The sequence below is a fragment of the Lutjanus erythropterus genome, chromosome 15 (assembly GCF_056507025.1).
Source record: "Lutjanus erythropterus isolate fLutEry1 chromosome 15, fLutEry1.hap2, whole genome shotgun sequence".
NCBI lineage: Eukaryota > Metazoa > Chordata > Actinopteri > Lutjaniformes > Lutjanidae > Lutjanus > Lutjanus erythropterus.
In genome coordinates, this window is record NC_139331.1 from 37,111,312 (window position 1) to 37,139,074 (window position 27,763).

Sequence of the window (27,763 nt, forward strand, 5' to 3'; positions counted from 1 at the left end):
TGCTCACTGGATATTTTCTCTTTTACAGACTGTTCTCTGTAAACCTAATGAAGTGGCTGATGAGTGTATATTGATCAAAGAAACACGTTAAGTTGAAATTCTCTCTTCACTTGACATAAATGCTACAGTCGCTGTGAAATTTCCAAACCAGAATAACTGTTCTGAACGTCTATTTCTCATTGATCAGAGTTCAAACTGATGCTGAATCTTGGCTAAATGAGTTAGTGTCTTTATTGGTCATATGAAATCATTAACAATCATGTAGATGGACTGGATGTTTATAACAGTTAAATTGAGGAAAATGTTGATGGAGTTTGGCAGCAGTGAGACAGACATTCACTGAACTCACTAAAAATATATATGGATGCAAAGTCCTTGACTCACTCTGCAGTCTGATTTGGTGGGTTGACCGTCACTGACCAGTCACAGCACTGGTATAGTTTCATCTATAAAGAGTTACTGGACAACCTTCCGGCCTCCGTCTGTGTCAGCTCTGGTAATCACCAGCTACACTCCTCGCAGTGGTTGTTTTTTAATGAACCCTGGGTTTTAACTGAAAACTGCATTTCCCTGCTCTGCACCACAGGCATGACACAATTTAGATCTCCTGTGTCCATTGCTGAATTTCTGAGAATCATAAAGAATGTGGTGATGGAGACGTGTGCTCGTTTTTTTTCAGGGGCCACTGTGTTTGAATAACTGCTGTTGTTTTATTGCAGATTCTCGTTTAATATGTTGTATTTGTCAAGTTTTTCAGTGGGACATCCTGGTTCAATAGAGGCAGAATAAAAAATGTTCTGCTGCTCTCAGATTGTGTTGAATCAGTAAACATCAGTCACTGTCAGTCCCTCAAGGAAGCAATTTTGTCCAAACTCTGCAACTTTTCCACAGATTTGACCAATCATCTTTGCTTCCTGCAAGTTTCACCAGTCACATGTGCATCTCAATGAACCAACTCTGTGTTTTGATTTATTATTCACATTTTTTATATACTTACAGGTACTGAAAAGGACTCATTTGTCATTGTTATTGACATTTATCAACGCTCCGTGCACTTTTATTTTGTACATTTGTGGAATATCTTCCTGGTGCATAAAGCAGCATTTTTTAATTATTATTATTTTTTTGAGCCTTTTTGATTAGTTAGAACAGTGTTCCCCAACCCTGGTCCTCAGGGCTTCACTGTCCTGCATGTTTTAGATGTTTCTGCTCCAACACACCTGATTCAAATGATCAGCTCGTCATCAAGCCTCTGCAGAAGCCTGATAATGAGCTGATCATTTGAATCAGGTGTGTTGGAGCAGAAACATCTAAAACATGCAGGACAGTGAAGCTCTGAGGACCAGGGTTGGGAAACACTGAGTTAGAACACTCAAAACAGAGTGATGTTTTATTCTCCCTGGAACAAGTTGCCTTTTATTTTTAATGTAATATACCAAAAAAGTCACAACTTTATTTTTGCAATTTTGACTGGCCTAAAAACGCTGCAACATGCATCACAGTTCTTTAGAAAAGCTGATGAACAATCCCAGAAAAGGTGACAATAGTGTGTGTTGTTTGAGTGTGAGTTCTGTGTTGTGAATTTCTACATTCTGGTCGCTCTGTGTGGTTTTCTCTCCAGCTGTTTTCTTGGGTCGGTGTTCTGTCCTTTGCAGAATGCCTGGGTTGTTTTTGACTCCAGTCAGTCACTGTCGCTTCTTCTTCTCTAACTCTTTGTCTGCTGTCACTGAGAATCTCACTCCATTATCTGTCCTCATTGCCCTCCCTTTCTCCTCCCCTCCTCTCCCCCATTATTTTACCTCCTCCTCTATAATGCTCTTGTATCTCGGGGCGATGGGAGCGTGACGGGCCATTGTTTCCAGTTTCCTTTTGCTCTCTATTACCTTGCCTGAAGACCTGATGAGAAGTCAAACAGTGAGCTAGATGACATGCAGACACTTGCACAAACAGACACACAAACAAACTTTTTAAATTGTTTATTTGTGCCCACAGAATTTAATTAAGATGGGTGTTACACACACGTCTGTGTCTGCAGCTTGGAGCAACTCTCATCACCTACAGAGCTGACATGTTGACAAAATCCACTTCAGCAACAAACACACAAAGATTTGTTTTCTGAAATATTAAAAAGTACGAATACTGTGAGGATAAATGTAAAAAAGCTTTTGTGAACACAAACCTGGGTGGGCCATTTTGTCGCATTTTAATATTATAAAAAAAAATTAACACTATTAAAATTAAACAGAGTCAGGGTATAGTTAGCCTAGCTTAGCATAAAGACTGGAAGTGAATGAAACTGCTAGCACAGTTTCTTCCAAAGTTAAAAAACACACCTATCGACTCTGCCTAGTTTTAACCTGTGAACACAAATAAGTGAACTTCCACTTGAATCGTGAAGTTAAATCATAAAAAAAATGTAATCAATCTGCTATCAAATAAATAACAGATCAATAGCTGCAGCTTTTTTTGTATAGTGCATAATCATAACAAAGATTGGATTTTTCCCACCAAGAGCAAGCACTTTGCTGACTGTGGTGGGGAAAAGTTTAACACTATTTAATACTTTGTGAAGCTTTCTATTAGTAAATGTGAATTTAAGACATTTTAAGACTTTTAGTTTTAGTTTTCTTTAATATCAATATATATCAATTTATTGTAAATGTTACTAATGATCAGTTAAAGAACGTGTTTACAATTTACAGCCCTAAACCTGAGTAATCAGACGTTAAATTAAAGAAGACTGTTGTTCTCATGCTGCCTGTTTGTGCTGCGCCTGCTTCCTCTCATGGTGGTGAAACTCACTTCCTCTGCAGAGCTCAGTGCTATTTACACTTCAGGACACGGTGCTCATTTTGGAACATTTCACGAGATCTGGTGGAGCAATTTTGGGGAAACCCAACCAAAAAGGCTCTTTTCTGGAGCTCACCATCATTATCTGCATCCCAGATGTTTGGATTGTCCTCGTTAATGTCTTTATGAATCTTGGTTTACCGCAATGGCCTCTCCTCGGTCAGACCGACACGGAGACAGCGAGACAGCTTCCCCTAAACGGGGCCAAAAAAAGATAAAAGACAGACACAAACAGGGGTCCACTTTTTGTGGTTCTGTCATTTCCCCACTCGGCGCGCAGCATTTTGTTCCAGATGACCTCAGAATAGATTTTTAAAGACTTCAGACAACTCCTCAGCGATTCAGTCCAAAATAAATACACTGAGAGTAGAAGTACTATCTGCCAAAGTAGTAGGGAAGCTGAGAACCACACACGACAATGATCGATGGTGGACAGAAATACTACAACTTTTAATTCACTTCAGAGTCTCCTATCAGCTTCTCCAGGGAGGGAAATATTATTAATTATATTAGAACATTAAAGAAACTACATTCAAATGTTTTTTTATTATCTCATTTAAAAATATGGGAGGAACAACTTAATGGATGAGGTTCTTCAGCTTTTCATCAAAATTAAATCCAAGTCGCTGATAAAACACTTCAGATAAGATAACGTTAACATATTAGTGACAAACTCAGACTTTCTGTAAAATTAGATTTTAAATTGAAAAACATGATATGTGTGATTCATTCACAGTTCAAACTGGTAGAAAAAAAAAATGTCACCATAGACTATCGATCATTATATATTTTCCAAAATTGGACACACTGGAAGGGGAGGGACGTCTGTAATTTGTAATGTAAAAAATCCCACAGCAAATCATCGACCTTTTTTGTTTTCTCTGTGTCTTTTTTCAATGTCTTTTCTGGTTGAGAGGTACGGAGGCTGTAAATGAAAGTTCTGACACTGCAGTGTGCAAATTCACAAGGATCATCTCGTTACACAGCGATGAGAAACATTTCTCTGTCTTTCAACAGAGCCTGACAATAATGCCAGTAAATCTGAGTAAAATGCAGGCTTTGCTTTTCCTATGTAAATGCGCCACACCAAACACAAACATGGAGAGTAATTTCTAAATCATATGAGGTCCCCAAGCACCAGGAGTCCCGTGTGAATAAGGCTTCAAAGTGAAAACTTTGAGGAAAGAGAAAGATCACCACTTTAGGAAACCTTTTAGGGTCCCAAAATATACATACCAGAGTTCAGCAGCAGCCAGGACATTCTTGAAACACTTTTCAGTTTTAATCTCCACATTCTCTCTCCTTAAACACTCGCGCCACAGTTCAAACAGAGGGACTCCCTGAGAGGAGCTGCTCAGTGGGGAACTCCCCCGAGAACCACATGCCTTCAAGAGCTCAGTTGATCTACGTCTTTCTCTTTGCATGGTTCAGTCTTAAGTTTTTGTTCACTGACAACGGTTTTCCAAAGTGTTCCTGAGCCCATGTAGTATCCTTTATACAATGATGTGGGTTTTTAATGCAGTTTTTAATGCAGTTCTGCCTGAGGGGTCAAAGGTCACAGACATTCAGTGTTGGTTTTCAGTCTTGCTCCTTACGTGCAGAGATTTCTCTGGATTCTCTGAGTCTTTTAATGATATTATGGATTGTAGATGGTGAAATCTATACACTCCTGCAGTTTTGTGTTGAAACAGTTGGACTATTTGCCCATGTTACCTGTGGAAAGTTCCAAACAGGTGTTTTTGGAGCGTTCCACAACTTTCACAGTTGTTTCTTGCTCCTGTCACAACTTTTTTGAAACATGTTGCAGACTTATTAACTGAATACAAGTGAAAAAGATTTGGGGATATTTTGCAAACCACTGTTAAAGATTGTGATTGGTTATAATATATACTCTATTTTCTTAAAAATTAAATTACTTTTCTAAAGCAAAACTTGCTTGCCAACATTATTTTTAGTTTTAAACAAAAAATAAGACTTATTTTCCAGAAACAAGGCTGCTTTTTTTTTTCTTTACTGTCTTGAAATTCCTTTTTTGCACTGTGGGATTAAAGCAGAACAAGGTGAGCTGATGGTGGGCTGTGGTAGGTTACAAAATGTGGATGAAATACACAAATAAAATTAGTTTTTAGTGCCATTTTACTGATCAAAATAAGACTGTTTCTGTTCTGACTTGCTGGCGGTCAGGACGGTGGGTTGGAACTACAATCTTTCCTGGTTCATGCACTGCAAACACAATTTAAAAAAGGGGGTTCTTCAGCATTAAAATGCCCTTTGTGAAAAATGAATTATCCATCAGACTTCCATTATCACAGCCGTGCAGTCAAGTGCTCAGTTTTATCTCAGATTTATCTGAGTTTATCTCTCTTAGCGTTACAGTTGTTGGTCGGGTCAAAGATTCATTTGTGCTGTTGCAGTATTTTCTACACTGGCAGAACATTCGTGTTTGCGGTTAAAGATGTGTACATACAAAACAGACGGGGCTGTTCCCCATGTGTGGACGACTCTGCAGGGAGATCCCCGGAGGGAAGACGGCACGATTAAAGATTACAGAAGGAGCAGCGAGACGCTCATTGAGACAGATCCAGACCACAGTGGGAGCACCGGTGAGAGCCTGACACAGGTCAGTGGGGGAGGCTGTGATTTATGACGCTGAAAGCTGTGGAGGTGTCTCACTGCTGATCCAGCCTCCCCTGTGTATCATCCTCCTCCTCCTCCTCCTCCTCCTCCTCCTCCTCCTCCTCCTCCTCCTCCTCCTCCTCCTCCTCCTCTTTTCTCTCGTGCAGTTCACTTCTCTCCATCTGTCCTGATACAGCTGTGTTCACACTATCCTCCTCCGTCAGCAGCCCCTCAGGATACAGCGCTACACCCTGAACCAGGGCTGCTTCAGCACCTGACCGGATCAACTGGACATTTTTGCTGTAATCTTCAGGAACGTTTTCATTTTTCTGCGTGCTGACTGGGAACCTTCAGAAGCTCAGGTGCATGAGAGGTGTTGTAAATATCTCCAGGCTCCTCTTGGCTGTTTATTACTGGAGGAGGAAGCTGCTGCGAGGAATTTAATGTGAGGACTGAGGCGCTGAAGGCAGATTTCTCACCTGGACACTGAGGAGGCAAAGAAGGATGGACTTCACTTACGTTTGGCTCCTCGCAGCCACTCTGATGTTGATCCATCAGCATCAAGGTAGGAAACACATCTTTGATATTCAGTTAGGATTCAAAAAGACAGTTACTGAAGCCACAAGACAAACATGTAATATCTTATTTTTACAGAGTAGAAACTATTAAAATATGCATGCTTTCTTCAGTCTGTAAGGTTGAGCAAACATTGGTGCCTGAGCTGATTTTTGTTTAATTTCCTCACCTTCATCATTGCCTGGAATCTCAGTGGTGGAAGTGCAAGTTCTCCTGGGAATATATTTAACCCATTTCCGTGTCATTTTGTACAGATATTCATAAACCCCCATTATTTAAAGTGACAGATCGTCTAAAAAAAAAAAGCACTTTTTTTTTTTTCATTCTTACCTGTGGTGCTGTTTGTCCATCTAGACAGGTTTTGGTGTGAGTTGCAGAGATCTGGAGATTTCTGCCTTCTCTCCAGTATAATGGAAATAGGTGGCAGTCAGCAAAAAATATTTAAAAATTCTATTTAAAGTTTCTCTCTGAAACTGTTCACAGCAACTGTGGATTATGTTGAATAACCATGATTTTTCTGGTGGTTCGAGCACCGCAGGCTGAGTTACATCTGCGTCCATCACACTGAGAGATGGCATCTTCAGTCTCCCTCTCTTGTGTGTTTTGTCTTGTTTGTTGTTTTTCATTTTCTTATGTCTTTGATGTCTTTTTTTGTCTCATCCCATCTGTCCTGTGTGATGTCCTCTGATGGATCCACCAGTGAATCGTCTTTTTTTATGTCTTATTGTTTTGTCCATTTAGTTTGAAATCAGTCCTGATGTTTGAAGGCGGCACACAATGATGCAAAATAAAAATAATTCACCTCAAAGTCATTAAAACTAAAGTAACAAGCCTGTTTAGAAAATACAGATAGTTGTATTCAAATGTCAAGAAATACTCAAGTAAAGCTCAGATACCTGAGAACTCTACTTAAGTACAGTAACAAAGTATTTGTACTTAGTTACTTTCCATCTCTGATAATTAGATGCAGAATTCATAACAATATTCTGTTCATTTCTATCAAGTTCTGTAGAAGGAATCTGATCGATTTATCAGCAAACTCAACCATGTTCTTGTACAGCAGGTCCCAAAGAACCTCAGCAGTCATTCTGAAGTTGTTTCATACTTATACTTAAAGGGATAGTTCAGCCAAACATGAAAATTCAGCCCTTATATACTCACCCGTGTGCTGATTGAAGGTCTGGTTTGGTTTTTTAGTCCACAAAACTCTGCTGGAGTCTCACAGGAAAACAGCGCTTGCAAAATCTCCCAAACAATGGAAGTGAATGGTGACCAGTTTTCAAATGTAAAAAAACAACAGAATAAAAACAAAACTCCTCCATACTGCTTGTCTGGTGTAATCCAAGTCTCCTAAAGCCCCAACATGCCAAGTTGACTTAAAAAAAGTAATATTTCCAGCATGTTTTTATGATCAGTATGATTTTTGGGTGAACTATCCCTTTAATATAAAGTGTTTTTAAGAATAGTTAATAAAGAAGAAAAGTTATAATGGAAACAAATAAATAATGATAATTCTAAGGTTTCAAATAGACCAGATCAGTGCTGGCTGATCCTGCTTCCAGCGTTCAGTGATCGGCCCTAAAAAATATCAATCAAGGCTCTTTTTGTAGAGCTGAAAACACACTTCCTAATGCAGCCTTCATCTTGCAGGATGAATCCACTCACGCAGTTTCAAAGATATCTTCTCTCTCTCCAGTCAACACACACTGAAACAGTCTGGCATCCTGTTTTATTTAGTGGCACTTCGTGCAAACTATCCAGAATGTGTCTAATCTTAGTAAATCCCCAACTAAATTGAAAAATTGCTTCATATTGACACAATATTTTGTGCGTCTGTGATGATCTGTCTAAATATCTCATTAAAGGAACACTTTTGGGTCACATTAGGGTCCATGTGTGAACCACGTCTGATGAACTCGAGCAGTGACAAGTTGAAATGAGAAGCTGAAATGCCACATGGTTTAAATCTCTAAAAAACAACTGCTTCTTGTTAGAGAGGAAACATGCCTGAAGAAGAAGTTTGTTGTAAAAATATATGGTGTAGGTTTTTTAAGAGTTGAGAAGAATCGGGGATGAAACGTCGCGGCAGACGGGCCTGTCGCCTGAGGAGAGCTGTGCTGCTACTTAACTTGACCTTGTCATTATGAAACAGGGTTTGTGGTTTCAGAGCACCGAGCTGCACTAAATCCACTCATTTCCTCTTGTTCAACTCTCTGCACACTCATTACTGTCACAGGAGACATTTAACACCGAGCTGAAATACCCACATTTTTGTGCAACATGTGCAACACGTCACCTCCATCATGTTAAAGAAATATTTTCAGAGGAGAGTCCTGGAGGAATCTCCCAGCAGCCCTCTGTCAACAGACGCTTTCACCGTCCATACATTCTCATTCCTGCTCCGTCTCTCCGTTCTTCTTCCTCCTCTGCCTGTTCTGTGTCCATCATGTGCCACAGATGGACATCTGAGGCCTATTAGGGTTTGCTTCAGAAAACAGAGCTTTTAAATCACAAGATGACACCAGAGTCTCTTTCTTTAAACACTTCTGACACCAAATAAAACCTAATAGCTCGTGTAACGACAGGAAAGGCTGACTGAGATGAACAGATATGTCCTAAAACACACTGTGTCTTGACGCTGTCACCTTTTAAAATGATCTTTAACCAGGAGCCTTCAATCAAAATGGTTTGTCCCACTGAAGAGTCCAAACATGGTGACCCAGTCAGTCCAATGAAAACTTTTAGGCAGCAGCCAATCAGTTCAAAGCAAAGTCAGCTGATCAAGTCATGATGGGAGAAACTGACAAAAGAGGGGAGATCTCCTGTCCGAAGTTCACGGCATGAATTTGCACAGGCCACCTCGGACGGCTCCAGATTCTTAACCCTCTCTTTGTTTTGTTTTTTGTTTTTTGTTTTTGCTGTTTCATCGATACTAGAAATACCACTGCTATATCTTAATCATGGAGATGATTAAGACCAGCACATCCCTGTCGTCGTGAGTCTGAACCCAGCTTCAATTTAACCACCATCTTTCATTTTGTTTGAGTCCCAGGGCGTCACATGTTATTAAGCTGGGAACTTCCTCATTTTGTTGTATGTGAAGTGAAGCTGAAGTGTTGGAGGAGTATCACCCCAACCCTAACCCATGACTAGACTTCAAAATTTAAGAATTATCATTTCATGGTAATCCATGAAGTAGTTGATGATTTCACTGTTGGATCAACCAGAAAAAAAAAGAATATTGTCTGTAGGAGCAAATACTCGTCTCTTTAGCATGTTTTTTTTCCATCACAGCCATGTTTGCCTCGTTGTGTAAGAGCTACATTCTACAGTCTGTGAGTCACACTGAATTAAGACATCATTACGTCTCCTCTAACCTCAGTGGTTCCCAAATAGTTTGGCAGAACAAAATGCATCAGTTTGCTTGCAGCTACTTGTTCAGGTTGCATATTTCTGTGACCTGTAAAGACTTTAATCAGAGTCTGTTTCACTTGAGGAAAAAATAATTTATTGTCTTGTTCCTTCCATTTAACTTAGTTGGTGAATGTCATGATGCCATAGTTTGGTTTCTATGAGGCCTGCTCACATTTCAGAGCCAAGATATGACACTTATAGTTTGTTTCACTTGTAATTTGTAAAGAAAAAAAATCTCTGGTTTGAGAAGAGAGTGTTGAGGACAGTTGTGATGCTTCAACAGTACTGATCAGCTTTGACTGCTGTGATGGACAGATGGGTTTAATGCATGTGCACAGAAATGATTGATTCATTGTCCTTAGCAGGGTTTCTGTTCACTCAGACATCATCTTTACCTGGATCTGAGTCTGCATGTCTGCATAAATCATCTTACAGCCACCCATTCAAACTCCAGGCTATGTGACTGTTAGAGAGGCTGCTTTCAGTGTCATTTACATGTGGGACGGACAGAGTGGCACTGCAGCAAATCATGGGTCGTTTTCTGTAATAATCTTTAATGATGTAAGAGGCTGCTTTCAGTTTCATTTTCATGCGTGCAGTAATGTCACTGCAGAAAGTATTGTGAAAGCAGAAATAAAGACTGCAGTTATAAACTCAGCAGGACAAAGGAAACTCTCCAGAGAATAAAATAAGAAAAGTGCACCACCTTAGAGCCCAGATCCTCTGACCAGTTGACAGATGGACAGTCATGCTGTCTCTTTGCTGTTCAACAATTGGTGTCATTGCATAGAAAATGAAAGAAATGGGGATGGTGAGTGTCTGCCTCCATCAAAGTGGAAAAACAACTTCCCCAAGTGGTCAGAGGTGGTGTATTTCATCGTCTGTCCACTGTGGCGTTGTGTTAAATAAATTACACTGCCTATATTAACATGCATGAAAATGACACCAAAATGCAGCGTGGTCGACGGAAGTGATGTATGGCTGCTCTCAACCACTAAACATCTCATGTTAGGTTTAGGGGATGCAGAAAATGAATCTACAGGACACATTTTGAGAAACTACAATAACTTAACCGTAACATGGCTTCCTGAAGTCTTGTCACGCTATTTGTTGATTTTGTGAGTCACAAGTAGTCTGTCTCTTTAGTCCCTTTAGTGCAGGCTTTTCTTGTATCTGCATAAGTTTTGCTGCTTTTGTCGTTGATTGTATTTTCACCTTTTTATTCTTATCGTTTGTGCTTTCAACTATTGCCTGCCCTCTGGCCGTATTTTTAGAAATGTTACTGATATGCACTGTCCCTGTCTAATAAAGTAATAAACTGTACCGACTGTGGAGGTCAGGCATGGTTCTTGCACTGCCCTCAGTGGCTCATCAAGGACTGTTGATAGAGAGTACATCTTTCTCCCTTTAGCCCAGTTTGATGTTTCCAGTCTGTCTGGTGAATCAAACTGGAGACCATTGGGGTCTGAAAAGCTCCAAATTAGGTCGAGAGTTTACTTTGGCTGTCATGTTGGCCTCAGCACCTTTATTACCTCCCAAGAAACTTGAGTCCACCGAGGCTAGAACAACACAATGCTGGTGGTGTGTTCTTTCACTGCTTCCACACGCTCACGCTGAATCTGCGAGGCTCGTACCTGCAGAGCGACTCCTGCCAATCCAAACGGCCAGCTCCTGGATTAGGCAGCTCATCCGCCTGTATATTGTCAGATATTGTCAAACCCTGTGGAGCCGGGCAGACTCTCTCATAACTGAACAGAAATTAAACTTTGCCTTGGCAGTCTCCAAACACTGTAGGAGCCTGGGCAGTGTGGGGCTTTGCCCTCTTGAGGTTTCCCACATTTTTTTCTGGAGCCACAGATGCACACTAACAGACATTTGCATGAATACTTGCACATGTACACAAAGTATGCAAGCTTACAGGCGCCGGTGCTCAAATACCTGCACTGAGTGGCCAGAAAACACTCAATGAAGTTATGAGAGGAGGAAGCATTCAGCACTATGAGGGCTGCTGACAGGATTGAACAGGTGCCAAAACTGGAGAAGGGAACCTAACCTCCATAAAGTATGATTCATCACCTTTAGAGAAGAAACAATAAACTGCCAACTTTCAGTCTAATGTCACATTCACTCCCATACAGAGGGAGCATGGCACATATCCAAGGTAGTTCTCAGTCAGTCTCATGTCAGTGTTTGATCCATGACAGAGGCCAAAATGTGGCCTGCAACAGTCCAGGTAAACCTCGTTTTTAAGCCCAGCAGTTGTTGATTGCCCTCAACAAGGACATTTCGCTCCTTCACTGAAAATGGAAAACAATGGCAGCCGTTGCACCAATGGGCCAAAACTATTTAAAATATAGATTAAAATGAATCATATTAGTATAGAATCTCAGCTTTTTAAAGTTGTTACAAAACAGTTTAACTCCAGCTCCAGTTTCCCCAAATTCCTGTTGAGATTTATGTTTTTTCTCGTTGGCTTGAGTGAACTTTAAATTCCTTCATTATTTGGTCAAACACGATGTGGCTTCTATAACCAGAGGAACTGTGTTGTTCTATGTGGTTTCTCTCCTCTTGACGTCCATCAGCAGACTGTGAACATGAAGTTAAGAGTCTGTGTTGTTTGCTTTAACGTCTCTGTTCTCTTGATCTGTGCTGTCACACACAGCTGCTGGAAACCGCCGCAGTACTGACCGCAGCGACACGGAAACCACTGACGGCTCTGAGCGAAGAATTAAACATTTACCACGATTGTTCTTCACATTGTTCGAGCTCTCACTGTGGTCTGTTGGTGGCAGGCGATGGTCAGGTGGTATTAGACATTTGGTCCAGAAGCAGCGTGATCTGCTGGCAGAGGACTCATTTAGCTGCACAGAACCGAACCCCGACTGTGTCTTCAGTTGTAAGCTGAAAATGAAGCAGCTTGTTACTTCAGTTCACTTGTTCTGAGCAGCCAGACGTCGTGTTCCTATCAGCTGTTTTCTGTTTTGACGGAGGTGATTACTTTACACAGATTTTAAACAAGTGCAGCTTCTGCCAGTGGCTGTGCTTCCATCTAAATCTGTTGCAAATTTTAAAAAATTCTGAGTAAATCAGCAACAAAAAATGCAAATGAATGCTTGTTTCTGTTGTGATTGGATTGGATGCAGTCGGTGGGTCCAATTCTCCAGTCAGAAAACCATTAAACCACTGCAACAAGATGACGTAATTAAATTATTAGAATTCAAATAATAGTTAGTTAATTAATTAATTTATTTATTTATTAAAATTTCCTGGTGAAAGCTGAGCAGCCAGAGGACATCAGACAGGAAACAAGAAAATATTTTCTCTATAAAATCTGATCCACTTTCACTCAAATAAATGAATAAAGTTATAAAAATGTTCTTTTGAACTGTGACGCCCCCAGAGACACTGAAGTCCAGCAGCATCACAGGAAAGAAAACGCTTCATCAGACACAAATTAGGATAAGCAGCATATTTTATTTTTTAACTGTTTTTCAGTAAAAGATATAAGATGTTACAGAATATAAAATGTTTTTTCATTGTTGAGCCAGATACTGATGTGACGTACAGATCAATACATATGTGATAAGTTTTTCACCTCGAGGTTTAGAAATAATGTCTGACCCGCCCTAATTGATACTGATGTGCAAACTCTCTAAGAAATTTGTTATAATATTAATAAATTATAATAATATTAAATTATCAGAAATCAATTGACACACAATAAACCTGGTTTCTTTGACTATTTACAGCCTTGTTTCAGGGTTATTTTCATAATCTAGATTTTAAAAAAAATGCTAAAATGTAATTTAATAATAGCTCAAACAGCAGGTGAAAGTTTTAAAATGTCTAGATTTTAAAAATGTTCAGGTGCAAAGCTTTTAATCTGATTATTTCTCTCCGTCTCATATCAGCAGATGCATTTTCTGAGTTGCGTTCATCCCCAGATGACCTCCTTCACAGTAAACGGCGTAACACACCAAACAACTTGCAGACGCATCAGAACAGAACATCCAGATGTAAAATCGGTTTCAATTGATCTGCTCCTTTAAAAAATCTGAAAACAATGAGCCATGTGCTTCCTTCCATGACCCTTAATCTGCTTCATGGGTGTTCCTGTGTTACACACATCGCGTTCTCTCGTGCAGACACGCACACGCTCGCCACAAGCACCTGCACATGGTTATAATGATGTCATGTGTCTCTGAAGTCAAACTGCTGCTTCTCATTTCTGGAGTCATTTGTTGAGTTAATGGCTGTTCGGCTCCACGTGCGATGACTCAGGTGAGATGGAAGTTATTAAAGAAGCTGCCTCACAGGTTCACAGGTTACTGTTACTGCCAGACCGGAGCTCTTATCAGATACTAACAGCCGAGTGAAGAACTGCCAAAAACAAGACAGACAAGATATTAAACTCTCCATCAGGATATTACATGATGTTGATGAGGATAACATGACAGGTGTTCAGAGCTGATGACTGAAAAGTTCAGCTTTTCTCTGCTGATAAACCTGCTGACTGATAAATGATGAGCTGAGCACTGTTTGATTTATGAAATATGGAGTTTTAGATGCACCGCACTTCACAGCTGCATGTCCAACATCTGTAGACAGAGTCAAAGGTCGGAGTGTGTCAAGTAAAGTTTGGGAAGACTTATGTACTCATATCATAGTCACAGAAAAATCTCTAGACCACTTTCTGTTGGACAGATGAGAGGATGGTTTCCACTGTGTTAAATAAACATGAAACTAACCAACAGCTATTTGTTTAGCTTTAGGATAAAGGCTGGAAAACAGCCTGGGGGCTGGGATTTCATCATTTTTTAGGGCACAAAGACCAAATGCCAGGCAGTAAGACCATTAAATAAACGAGAATTTTCTGAATTTAATTTAAGTTAATTTAATTTAAGTGTTAAGGATGGTTTTATTAAGGCCAGAGCACCGACCAGTGCGAGGTCCATCCTGTCTTTCTTTCTTCAGTCGCAGTGAAAACTTTCATCTGACATAGGTTTTGCCGATGATCTCGGATAGTCAGACGTCTCTGCACAGCGCTCAGCTCTGGACAAAGGTCAGGCTCCACACACACACATTCTGCCATGAGGGAAAACTTGCCCTGCTTTGTTTGCATTTCTTTAAACCAGTCACAAACATCTTGGGCGGAGCTAAGCCCAGGATGCAGCGACGGTGCTGCTGCAAAACGGTGCTGAGGGGAAACTTGTTTCAGTGGAACATTTGCACGTCAGGAGGCGAGCTCTGGTATTAAAGTGACTACATCATTGCTAAAGAAAAGATAATGGCCATTAGCTTGTTTATGTTCATACTATTAGCGTCCCAGGCGCTGATTTGCTGTTTTCAGTGTTAACAGTGTAGGCCGCAACTGTTCTTTTTTGAAAATGCAGATAATGAACACTGCAAAACCGCAGCCAGTGGCAGGTCTTATACCTGCACTGTGCATCCTGTGTGTCAGACTACTGCGGCACCTACATGTGCAATATGCAAGCACATGTATCGTGCACAGACAACCAAACCCTAAACGCAACAGGAGGTCAGCCATTTTTAATTAAGAAATTAACTTATCTTTTGTTTTCAGGTTATGAGGCTGAAATTAAAATCGACAGCTGACCAGAGTTATAAACAGCTGATCCACTGACAGTGGACGACTCATCCTCAGTTGTTCTTGTCAGTTTACGAGGTTGCATTCACTCTGTGTTCCTGCAGAGCTCCTGCAGCCTGCTTGTCTCTGCTGTGTCTGGGGAGGAGGCAGAGGGAAACAACTTACTTCAGCCATAGAAATCAAATATTAATCATGATTACAAACCTATATAATGTACAGTCAATGGCTCCAACTTTGACTGCTAGACTCATTTTTGCAGGTGCAGCTGCTCCATATTGGCTGCAGTCTGCTTGTTTAACCTTGTAAGTCAGGTCTCTGTTCTACCTGGTGGCTCCTACCAAGATATTACAGAGGGTTTTGTGTTTTTGTGTGTGTTTGTTGGAGGATATGTGATGACCGTGGATGAAGAGCGTGACATCTGCGTGCTAAATGGATTAAAAACCCGTCACATTCTCTTCAGCATCAGAACAAAATGCCTCAGTTCAGCTGAGTTTGGCTTGGCAGGGCGGAAAGTGACCGTGCAAACTTCCTGGAAGGTTGTGTTTGTTTTCTGTGTGTTCGGCTGCAAAACAAACTCAGTCAGAGTTCGTTTTTTAAATGTGCATCCAATCTGGAGAATAAAATGTCTTAATTTTTATTAATTACAGTTTTCTGGTCCTTTTTGTAACATTCCTGCTCCAACAAACAGCCCATTCATCAGACCTCATGTCTTTTTCTAAACAGTGAGAATCTGTGTGATGTTTGACCTCACAGCAGGTCAGGGTCAGGCCTGAAGCTGATAATTATCAGTCTTATCAAGACTCTTTAAGCCACACAGGAGTTTAGGTTTCATTCCTGAGACGTGGTGTTTTTTCTTGGAACACTATGATGTCATACTCATGCATCTCTGCTTTTAAACGACATTTAAGACTTTTGTTTAACTTCTATACTGAGTTTACTTGTTCAAAACTCAACTCAAAACTTAATCGAAAACTATCTTGATAATGGATTCATCGTCTGTTTCTTTTTTAATAAAAAAATGTCCAAATTCTCTGATTTCAATAATTAGGGATGCACAAATTGTCCAGCCAGCGAACAGAACTGGCCGTTTCTCAGTGTGATTGTTCCTGACAGGTGACCGGCCGGTCAGCGTCACATATCTGATTCTGTCCTGGTCACAATGAGTGCGGCGACACAGAAAGTAATGTCACAGCCACAACAGTACCGCTCACAGACAAACCCATAATTACATGCATAATCTTAATATAATAATTAAATAAAGCTGCAATCTGGGGCACTTTTGGACAAAATGTAAGAAAATGTCAATTATTTAATAGCTGAAACATTTAAAAAATGTTTGTGTTTCTGTCAGTTATAGTTTGTAGAAAGAAATCAGACCCTTAAAAACTGGATATTGGCCAAGAAAAATGCAATCAAAAAAAGCAATAAGCATCATAATTTTGATTTTAGAAAAAAGCAGAGCCAGAGCTGTTTGGGAGTCACAGTGCCGAGCTCCGTTATTCTTTCTCATCTTCTTGTTCTTAGTGATACAGTCCTGATGAGAGTCTGTCAGAAAGCTGACAGGTGTGTGTGTGTGTGTGTGTGTGTGTGTGTGTGTGTGTGTGTGTGTGTGTGTGTGTGTGTGTGTGTGCGCGTGTGTGTGTGCGTCACACAGGTGCAGGTGAACACTGACACCTGACCTGTAACAGCAGGTGTGTCTCAGACCTCCTGCTGCAGCACTCGGTTCTAATATGATTAAGGATCCACCTGAATCTGAACACGGTCGTCAGGGAACCACAAATAATTAAATGGAAACTGACATTTCTCATCATTACGTTTGTAAGCCCACACATCTGGCAGGTTTACCTAAACTAAAGTAATGAAAAACTTCAAATGTTGACCTGACGATGGTGCAAGGTAAAAATTCAGAGGATCAACAAAGTTATTACAATTCATTCTGAGGGGAACATGAAAGATTTTTGTAGTAACATGTCTGTGAAGGTTCTCAGTCATCCAGATCCACAATATTTCTCTCTTTTTGCTTCCTGAGTCACACTCACAGTCCAAGAACAAGAGATCATCAGTGAGTAACGCCAGACTTTCAGAATAAAAGAGAGATATCCCATAAGTTACCCAACACAGCTTATGTGTGAAAATTGATGAGGAAAAAGTCAATGTTAAGATTTTATTTCCACTTCCAGTTATTGATGATTACTTAAAGTATCTGCCACACAAAGATCGGGACATTTTTCCGTCCTTTAATACACTGGGAATGAATTTATTTTATTCGATGGGGTTTATAGGGTTAAAAAAAAACAAAATAATTTAGGACATTTATTTTTAGGAAGTAAAATGTTTATCCACCGTTCAGATGCTTTACTAAAGGTGAGGAAATACCAGTGAAACACACACCTTCACACACCTTCACACAGGGACAAACTGAGCTGCACAGGATTGACATGCTGAGTCAGACGGAGTCAAACAGAAGGAACGCAGAAGTTACAGACAGCAGCGTATCAAGTAGAGATAAAATTTGTTTTCTTGTCCAGTGTCAAAAGCGGCTCAAGATTGGAACAAGAAAGCTGTTATTTTATTTTTTTTTTTTTTCCTTCCTTTCTTTTAAAATCATGATCACAAACATTTTCTGGTCAAAGTAACCTCAACTCAAAGTCCACTTACAGCTGTTTTTGACTTTTCAACACATCTCATGGTCTTCATCGGGAAATAGACACAGAAAACAGACATCATGAGCTGTCTGTGAACATGGACCGCCTGTTATTACGTCACAGAGATTCTGTGAAAATTAGTCGAAAATTGCGTAAGAGGGCCTTGAGTTTGGTTTACCCTCCAACTCTAACTTTTTATTTTTGGAGCTCTTTCAGGACGTGTTTGTTCCATGTGTTCCAGTGTGCTGAGACCTCGGACTCTTGGCTTCTTTACCTTTCTTTACTGATTGAGCAACTGAGGTCATAAAACTTTTAATATTGTTTTAATAATGTTGGAAACCAAAAGACAAAGACCCAAAGTGTCCGCATTCAGCTCAGCGTCCTGGGATTGTTGTTCCACTGATGTCAGACTGGGAAAGTTTGGACGTGAGTGTCTTGGACAAAATAACAGCTTCTTTGGAAACTTTACATGAATAACAACCTCAAATATTTGATTCTCCAGGACACGGCAATATAAAGAACAGACCTATACCATTTATGGTGAGGAGAGGTGTTATTTTGTTCCTACGTGTAAATCGTTTAAATCCCTCTTTAGACGCCCAAACATTCCCCTGTGTGCACCGAGAGCACGATCAAAGGCTGTCTGTGGCCTCTGCGGGCTTTATGAGCTCTCTGAGTGTGTGTGTGTGTGTGTGTGTGTTTAGTATGTATGCTACATGTGTGCCTGAGTGTATGTGAAGTGTGTGTTCAGGTGTAGAGTTACAGTACAACTTCCCTGCTCATGCTGTGGTTGTAGTGCAGTAAAGTGGGAAGAGGCGGAGAGATGTTGGCTACATGGTCAAACCTCGAAAACAAAGGAAAAGACACGCTTAGATTAAATTAAGTTTCAGTTCAGCTCAACAAAACTAGGTTTAAAATGACTAAATCCAGGATAATCTCAGTTTAGTAAATCCAAGTTTAGTGGTGTAAACCAAAATTAAATCAAGTTAATCAATATGGAGATGCTTTTTTACCCAGTGTAGAATAAATGAGCTGTCAGAACCCAGAAAGTAAAACATTAACTGCTCTGTATTTCTTGACATATCTTTGCATTCTTTGCTAGCTTGCTAAAAAAGTGAACAAAACATTGCATTGTTTGCTAACCAGCTACACAGTAAACATAACATTGTCATGTTTGCTAAATAGTTCAAAGTAAACAGAACGATGCATTGTTGCCATCGCTCCTGAATGCTCTGTGCTACTGGAACCACATTAAGTGGGAGTGTAGATATGATGTAATTTGACCAATACGTGGTCTGTATAGCTATACGTCTGTGTGTGTGACTGTCCTGCATCTATCTAAAGAACCATTTATCCGATAGTCTTCACACTTGGCAGATGTATTGCTGAGAACTCAAGGGAGCGCAGTGTTGAATGTGAAGTTTATCAGATGAGCGGTTCTTGAGAACATAGAGAACAAAGTACTTCCAGGGGCTAAGAAATTAGCCTGTTCTGAACGGGCACCGCATGAGTATAATTAATAGAAAATATTTCATACAAAAACAGTAAAGATAAGTTACTGATCACCTTCTCCTCTCTTGTGCTCTCCAGCCTCTACCCTCTCTGTGATGAGCCCCGCAGCGGAGGAGGGCCCCCTGACGCAGCTCCCCCACACGGCCCACCGGCGAGAGAAACGCTGCTCCTGTGAGAACCAGAAAGACAAGGAGTGTATTTTTTTCTGCCACATTGGCATCGTCTGGGTCAACACCCCGAGGTGAGTGTGCCATCAGCGAGAGGAGACGGAGTTTGTTTTCACAGTAATGGAAAGCTGCACCATGGTGATCAATGTTGCAGTTTAAAATGTGATAATAAAACAGATAAGAAGCCATCAATAATCTGTCTGTGTGAGGGTTTCCCCCTCCAGCAGTAGCTGGGAGGTTTTCTGGGGGGGGATGGGAGGCGTTCACACACAGCAGCTCAGGTCCAAAACTAAGATAAACTCTCAGTGTTATGCCAGGTCTGGAGAGAATAGCAGGATACAGGAATGCACGTACAATCAACCATCAGTGATTGGAAAGCTTCACCTACAGATAAAAAAAACAAGTCATTATAACAATGGTTGAAGTGTTATGATCCTAGTGTTTCTTACTAAACCTGCCTAGTTTTCCTGTTTGTCTCAGTTTATTCAGTCAATACTTTCACTCCAGTACATTTAAATTAGAAAGGTTGATATTTTATCTGTGTTTTTAAGGAAATTTAATTTGGTTTTCCTGACTCAGTGTTCACTTGATGTAAGATTAAATGCAAAAGCTGTCAGAACAGATTTGTTTTTTTTATGTTTGGTCTCTGGGCACGTCTACTCTAAATTACAGTATTGTAGACACAGGACACCCAGAGCAGCACGGCTATACACCCCAAATTATACACTTCTCAACTTCAGCTGGGACTTACATTTTATATAAAAAAGTCAAACTGGCAGCGTCAAAACAAAAACATGAGAAAGATTGAACGGTTTCAGGCTCGTCGGGCAGTGTTTCAGTTAAACTTGGCCGTCTACAGAAGTGCTGTTATCAATTAATCCAAGGGCGATTTCACACCAACGCTTTTCACTCCGTTTAAAACAGACTCTGGTTTGTTTTAACCCCTTGGCACATTGTATTTGTGTAGGCATAAACACAGGAATGCGCCTCTTCTCAAGAACCTTGAGAAGAGGTGGTCTTGATCTGGTCCCAAATGAGCTCGTTTGTGGTGAGAACATGATCCAGTCTCGATATGACCCAACTGTTACCTTGCGAGGAAGCTGGATTAGCAAGATCACGCGAAAATCCATTATGCCAGGCTTCAAGCTATCTGTGTGGGTCCTCACCAGAGGTGGTGCGAGCCAATCAGCATCCTCAGAGGGACTACTGGCAGCTGTGGGTGTGGCTTTAGGTGGGCAAACAGCAAGAAGTGTCCATGGAAACGACTCGTCTCGAACAAACAATTGCAGCTCTTGAAGAAGTTAGCATAGCTACTGTGATAGTATCAGTTGTATCAGAACTGGAGAGAATTTCTTCACTGAAAGAAGAACAAAGAACGACACTGAAGGATTTTATTGATGGAAAAGATGTTTTCAATCTTCTTTCAGTCAGCTTTGGTTTGATGAGTTGATCTGATTGGTTGAAGTTAGCTGATGTTAGATGTGACAGATGGTTCATCCAACCACCTGCTAAGTGTTAGCAAGCTTTCACTCCCATCCTTCTGGTTATACTCTGTTTATATCACTTATCCATTAATCTTCTTCCCAGGATGATGTAGAAACTAGTGATGTCCAAATTAAGCAGCCTCATCCTGCAGAGTCAGATAGGTCAGAACACTCAGACAGGTTCTTCTCATTTTATAGCCTGTTTGACTGTGGAACAACTTCACCTGGAGAAGGGAGCCAATCTCCAGGTTAAAAACTCTGGCATGTTTCTGTCCTGTGGACTTCATCAGGATCAAAATGCAAATAATGCTCATCATTTAAACATATCAACTAGTGGTTGGAGCCCTCAGTGAAACCATGATGACTTCTACCCCCTACTTTTACCCTCCAAATTACTTTCCGTTTCTCAGAAAATAGGAAATGGGACCCGGAGATAGCAGCATTTGACAGATTTACCATCAACAGTTGGCTGTGATGAAATATGCCTCTCGCTGAAGAAAGACGGTCAAAAACTCCTGAAGAGCCATCCCAAAGCTCACACCAACTGACTGAGAGCTTTTTAACTTTGAGTGATCACTGACTTTATTAGGTTGAATATAACTAAAACGGTGGCATACATCTTCGCAGCAGATGCATGTGAACGCAAACAAAATATGGAATCTGTCTCCACTCAACATCATGGCTCTGAAAACACCAAGTGACTCCCTGTAACTAATTTCATTGGTTTATAATATGAAGAATTGTGTGAATGATAACTGTTCAGACAGACGGTAACAGAAAAAATCTACTTTGTTAGCAGAAATCACCTGAATTCAGCATTATTTTATCAGCCAAAACCATATTCTTCTCATTTTCTAATCCAGATGTCCACATTTTTAAATTGGCTGCCCTCAAACAGGAACCAGGCACTCGGCTCTCTTCACAATTGGCAGCAATTAACTTCATTTTAGTTCAGTGTGCACAAGCAATGAGTGAGCAGTTAGATGTGGTGGAGCTAATAAGAAAGAGCACCTTTCCTAACGAAGGGTAATTTCTGCCATGTTTCCTCTAAAGAGCCACTTTTAACCCTTTAACACGAAGCCACAGAGCAGACCACAGAGAGTCTGAAATCACTGTGGTCAGATCCACACCTGCCCACAAGGACTTAACTCCTCACAGTATGCTGCCAGGTCTGCCAGGTCTGCCAGGTCTGTCAGATCTGTCAGAAAAACTTTTATCAAGAACTGAGGAACCTTTTAGAACACAGAGTGGATTCTACCAACAACATATTTATACTCCAATAGTTTTATCCATCTAGTCATGACCAAAAGAACAAGATCACAGATACAAGCGGCCAAAATCGCTTCTCTCAGGACGGTGGCGTCTCCTTTAGGGATATGGTGAGAAGTTCACCATGAGGAGCTCGGAGGTGAGCCACTGTTCCTTTGTGTAGAAAGGAACCAGTTGAGTTGGTTCAGGCATCTTGCAAGGATGCCACCTGGTCGCTGCCCTAGGGAGGAGTTCCAGGCACGACCAGCTGGGAGGAGGCCACGGGGCAGACTGAGGACTAGGTGGAGGGATTGTCTCTCCAAACTGGCCTTGGAACATCTCGGGATCCTCCGGTCAGAGCTGGTTAATGTAGCCGAGGAAAGGGAAGTCTGGGGTCTCCTGCTGGAACTGTTGCCTCCACAACCCGACTATGGATAAATGCTGAAGATGGATGGATGGTTTTATCTACAAAAGGTTCTTCAGAAGCAAATGGTTCTAGGTAGTTCCAGGAAGAACCCTTTTGGCACCCTTACTTCTCAGAGTGTTAGGCAGAGTTTTGTTGATATGTATTGCACTTACTCGTCATGAAAATAACAAGGTTGGTAAAATTCAAAAATCACATCATATCCAGTAAGTGTGAGGGGTTTCAACAATTTAACCAAACTGTTTAACCAAGACAACCAAACCAAACTGTCTTTACGACAGACTGTACTGTGTGTTCCATGCCAAGCCAATAAGTCACATTCGAAATTAATTAAGGTGTCACCAAAATAGCTTCCAGAGAGGAGCCAAAAACAGCTCATGCAGCGGTGGGACCCTCTCACTAAGTCTCAGATTGTTAGTTCAGTCTAAACATAGCAGTGTGGTAAAATGCAATCTTCCTGCCTTCATCATAAAGACGTTTTTAAACAGTACTGGCAGTTCCCACCATCACTAACTACACCACTAAAGGCTGTGGGCGACACGGAGCTCCTGACTGCACTTTTCCTCTGCAGCACATACTGCTGAGACAACACTGTTTTAAATAGGTAACATGTGCTTCACGTGGGTTGAAGTCTGGTGATTTTCAGCAGGTCCTCGTACATAAATGACAGAAGGTGTAGACTGCCAAAAAAAATCCCCAAATTATATATAAGAGCAAGTAAGAATACCTGTGATGAGGAAAAACTCACGTCATCAGGACACGAGACAAGAGGACACTGCAGAATCAAGTATCATCAGGACACTAGCTGGGAGGGCGCTCCAGAGTCATGTCCTCAGGACATTAGACTGACTGTGGACACATTTTTAAAACATGGTAACATCACAACTGTGCTGAATGCCGTCCTGAAACTTTACAGGTTCATATCATAATGAAGGCACAATTCGAAGACAGCTGTGGTTCCAGTAAAGGAACCAGTAGAAGAGGGGATATTAAGTTGGAAAGGGACCATTATCTTCCCTATTTTACACCCTTGTGCCACATTTCAGTCATGGATCATTATATCACAGTTTCAATCCTTCCTGTCCAGACTTTAAGTACAGTTTCACCTTGTGAGTCTGTGTGTGTGTTATCATGTGGTTCTGATCCACCTACTGTAGCGGGATCAGCAATAGTATCACAACCTTACAAGATGCAGTTACAAATCTTCAGAGGTGTATGATTCAACAAAAATTTTGAGTAAAACAAATCCTGTGCTTTATGAAAAGTGATCTTGATTCGATTAAACTACCAGATACTTTGTCTAACTGTTATCTGGTTTTCACACAGATGTGAGTTTTATTAATTTGTTTTTTCTGATTTTCTCCTTCCAAGTGTGACACTAAACACTGATATCAGTCAGAATTCTCCAGCCATCCAAAAAGGCTGAGATCCAAACCAAAGACAAGCTAATGAACAACAGTGAGCGTCCTCCAGGATAAACAAATAGTTTCCATAACATCTGACATTTGGTGGACAGATTTATTCAAACAAACTTCCAGCCAGACAGACTGAGCAACTTTTAGAAATATTGCTGTAAATTTGAGCTCTAATCTGAGTGGTGGTTTACCGGGGAGCCCCGCCCTCACACCTACCTACTGTTCATATCTGAGATAACACTTCTAGACACTGAGTAACAGACCAGCAACTACATTTTTTTGAGCCCAGTCAAAATGCAGGATGCGACATTGTACTATCATTAGTCATATATCAGGCAGAAGCTCCCACATATTGCGTGAGACGTGAGAAGCAGCTGCCAAATAGCTGTGAAAACCACAGCAACAGTTATGATGTGATGAATCTGTCACAGATTCTTGACTGCTGAGCTGTCAGCCACAGAAATCAGTGCTTTTTAAAGCCTAGTTATGTCCTGAAGTGAACAGTTTGAACCAGAAACAGACTCAAAGTGCTCCTGAACCACCAGTATGAACAGTGATGTGTTCATTAGCCGTGTTGGCATCATCATATTTTTGAAGCGTTGTCTCAGAAAGGCTTGATGGAATCAGCTAAAGTAGAAGGTGGAAAAGTTCTAGATAGAACCTCCAAAGAAGGTTCTGGATGGAACCATTTCACCGTAGAGGGGTTCTCTGTAGAACCTCTCATTGGGGGTTCTGTGTGAAAGCTTTCACAGATGGTTAGATGCATAACTCTTTATGTTGGGTTGTATCTAGTTCTACTGGGAACCAAGAAGGGTTCTCCTGTGGAGAATTTATATTTCTAATGAGCATCTTTATTTTTATACGTGTGGTGTATAAAAGTTCTCCCATGTGACCTGATGTGGGGCTCTGCTGCATATTTAACCCCCGTGGGTTGAGGGATGTTTAGAGGAGGACGTCTGTGCAGGAGACTCCTTCATATTGATGCTTGTTTTTGTGGGATTTAATGTCAACCTGGAGAAATTGAAAATATGTGAACATATTCCAGGATTTTCCAGGCTTTATCCCACCTCAAAAACACAAGAGGAGGAGAGGAGTCCAACAGGAGCCGTAACTCATCGAGCTCCAGTTCAGAAGTTCAGGTCACTGATATATTTCATTCCTGTGTTCAAACACAGTCAAACAACAACTAAAGGTGGGACTCACTGACTCTTTAATAGAGACGTGAAGACATGAAAGTGGAAGTGAATCCAAACAAGTTTAAAAAAATAAAAGAGAGAATAAATGATGTGGCAGAAATGAGCAGACAGACAGGAGCTGATGGAGGACAGTGGGGAAACGCTCTGAGATCAAAGGGTCACATTTTATCACCGGACACAAAGAGGAAATGACTCCCAGATGTTTTACTGTTTGATTAAGAAGAAAAACACAAAACCTTCAACAGTGCGATCACTTTAAAATGATTTATCACAGCTCAGATCTAATCTCACTGCTCGTGCCTGAATCCTGACTTTAACACGTGTGACTCAAATGATGCATTTTACAAACAATAAAGAGGAAAACCTCAGTTTTATTTTGAAGTTTATCCCTGTTTTGACATGAATGAGGTGCAGTTAAGCTGCTGGCATCTGCTGGCAGTTGTGTCTGTGGTGTAGTTAATCCCACCACTAATCCAGCGGTGGATTCGCCCCTCAGACCTGCAGCCTGCTGACAGTCGCCTCGGCGGTCACGACGGCTCCACATGGATCAGCAGCACTGTGATTCACTGCAGTTAAAGTTCACAAACTATTCCTTTAACAGTCGTCACCTCAGGAAGGGAGCGTGGCAGGTGACATCACGCCAGAGTCATGTGTCAACATGGGACTGCGTGGTTGTATGAAGTCAGTGTGTTTGAACCCACGGATGTTAAACACTGCTTTGACTCGAGTTTGGTATTACAGAGGTCGCCATTGTTTTTTTTTTCTTTCAACCAGAGCACGCTCAGTACAGACGGGGGCGTGGAGCTGTGCTGTGATGGGGGCGGTGCTTACGTTTGGCTCATTATGTTCAGCAGGAAATAAAGTCCGTCTGCCTGGTCACAAAGTTTCTCGTATTACAGATAAACAGTCGCTAAAATATTTAAAATCCGTTTCTGAAAACTTTTTTGAGATTTTTGTATCATTCTGTTGTTTCTCAGATCTTAACGATCACATTTTGGTCAAAATGCATCGTATGTTTTACACTCTTAGAAATAAAGGTTCCAAAAACGTTCTTCCTGAGGTTCTACCCAGAACCATTTGCTTCTGAAGAACCCTTTTCTGAAGAAGAGGTTTGTCAAGTGTTCTTTGTAAGACTACAGGTCCCATGAAGAACCCTTTTCATCCAGAGAACCCTTGTTTAGAGGAAAGAAGATTGTTGAAACCCTTGAAGAACTCTTTCATCAAGGGTCGTAATATAAAGTAGGACCCTCTGACTGGGTTCTTCTTAAAACCCTTGAAATGACTCTAGAACCTTCTCTGCGTGTTCTGGATAAAAGCCTTGAAATTTAAAAAAGGTTCTTGCTAGAACCTGCTGACTATGTTCCACATGACACCCTTGGAACACAAGAGGGTTCTCAGAAAAAACAAAAACAATGCAAAAAAAAATAAAAATAAAAGATGTTACCAGATAAAACAGAGACGGAGACTCTGTGGTGGAGAAAAGATGAGCTTCAGTTAGAAATGTCCTTCAGGTGACGACTTTTTACTTTAATGATTTGAGGACACTTCAGAGCCTGAACTTTTTCACTTTTACTGCAGTAAACAGGTTGAATCAGTACTTATACTTACCAGAAAAGTACTGAGGTCAGTACCGACTCTAGAAACAGCTGGCAAGCAGAAGTGGATGTGTTGAAGGGAACGTGGCTTCACCTGTAAAGTAAAATCACAAAATAATTCCAGAAGGCTTTGAACACACCGCGGAGAACAAAGATGGTCCCACTGAGGTGGACGAGGTGTGAATATTTAACCCGTCTCTCTCTCTGTGTTGCAGCCACGTGGTTCCTTATGGTTTTGGTTCAGTCCGATTCAGGAGGGACCTGAGCCGCTGCCTCTGCACGGACACTCAGGACAGCGAGTGTCTGAGCTTCTGCTCCACCCAGACGCACAAAGAGTGAGGACACACACACACACACACACACACACACACACACACAAACAGAAACCTAGAATAAAATAATAAAACACACTCTTACTGTTTCTCTTCCATTTTTTTTCCTCAGAGGGGAAAACGCTTTGGTGAAGAGGAAGACTGACAAACAGCTGAAGAGATACAGAGGTGCATTCTGGGAAAAACGGAGCCGACACGCACTCAAACACCAGACCTGAGAGACCGCGGAGGATCACCAGTCCTGTATGCATGAGAAACAACACAAATGGACCCTTTTAGTTTGTCTTTGTGTCCTGATGACGGTGTGAACGTGTGCAGTGTGTGTGATGTTAATGTAATGATGATAAAACTGTGACCACTGACCACAGGGAGGGACTTGAACCTGTGACCTTTCTGTTTCCGGATGATCTCAGCTGATTTTATAAGCACTGAGGGACAAAACAAACATGTGACTCGAGGCTGCAGACGAATGTTCCACAGCAGTCTCAGGGAGAACGGACCCCCCGACATTTAGAACGTTTTGGTATTTTAACGGTCAGTTCTTCCTGTAAAGCGTCACGAAGCTCCGTTGTTGTGGGCTGAAAACCTCACAGCTCCAGGCTTGTTTTTAGCAGCCGCACTCAAGAAAACAGCATTTCAAAAATAACTGAGCGTGGTTGTTCTCAGCTTCTATTAATAACT

At 41.1% G+C, this 27,763-nt stretch overlaps 1 protein-coding gene across 1 annotated transcript; it reads left to right on the forward strand.

The window, feature by feature from the left end:
- The first annotated feature begins 5,627 nt into the window (after positions 1-5,627).
- On the forward strand, positions 5,628-27,763 carry LOC146314873 (endothelin-1). Its single transcript, XM_084737427.1, has 4 exons — positions 5,628-6,031; positions 19,300-19,462; positions 26,966-27,085; positions 27,195-27,763. The coding sequence occupies exons 1-4, from the start codon at positions 5,971-5,973 to the stop codon at positions 27,298-27,300; spliced, it is 450 nt and encodes a 149-aa protein (XP_084593553.1). The 5' UTR covers positions 5,628-5,970; the 3' UTR covers positions 27,301-27,763.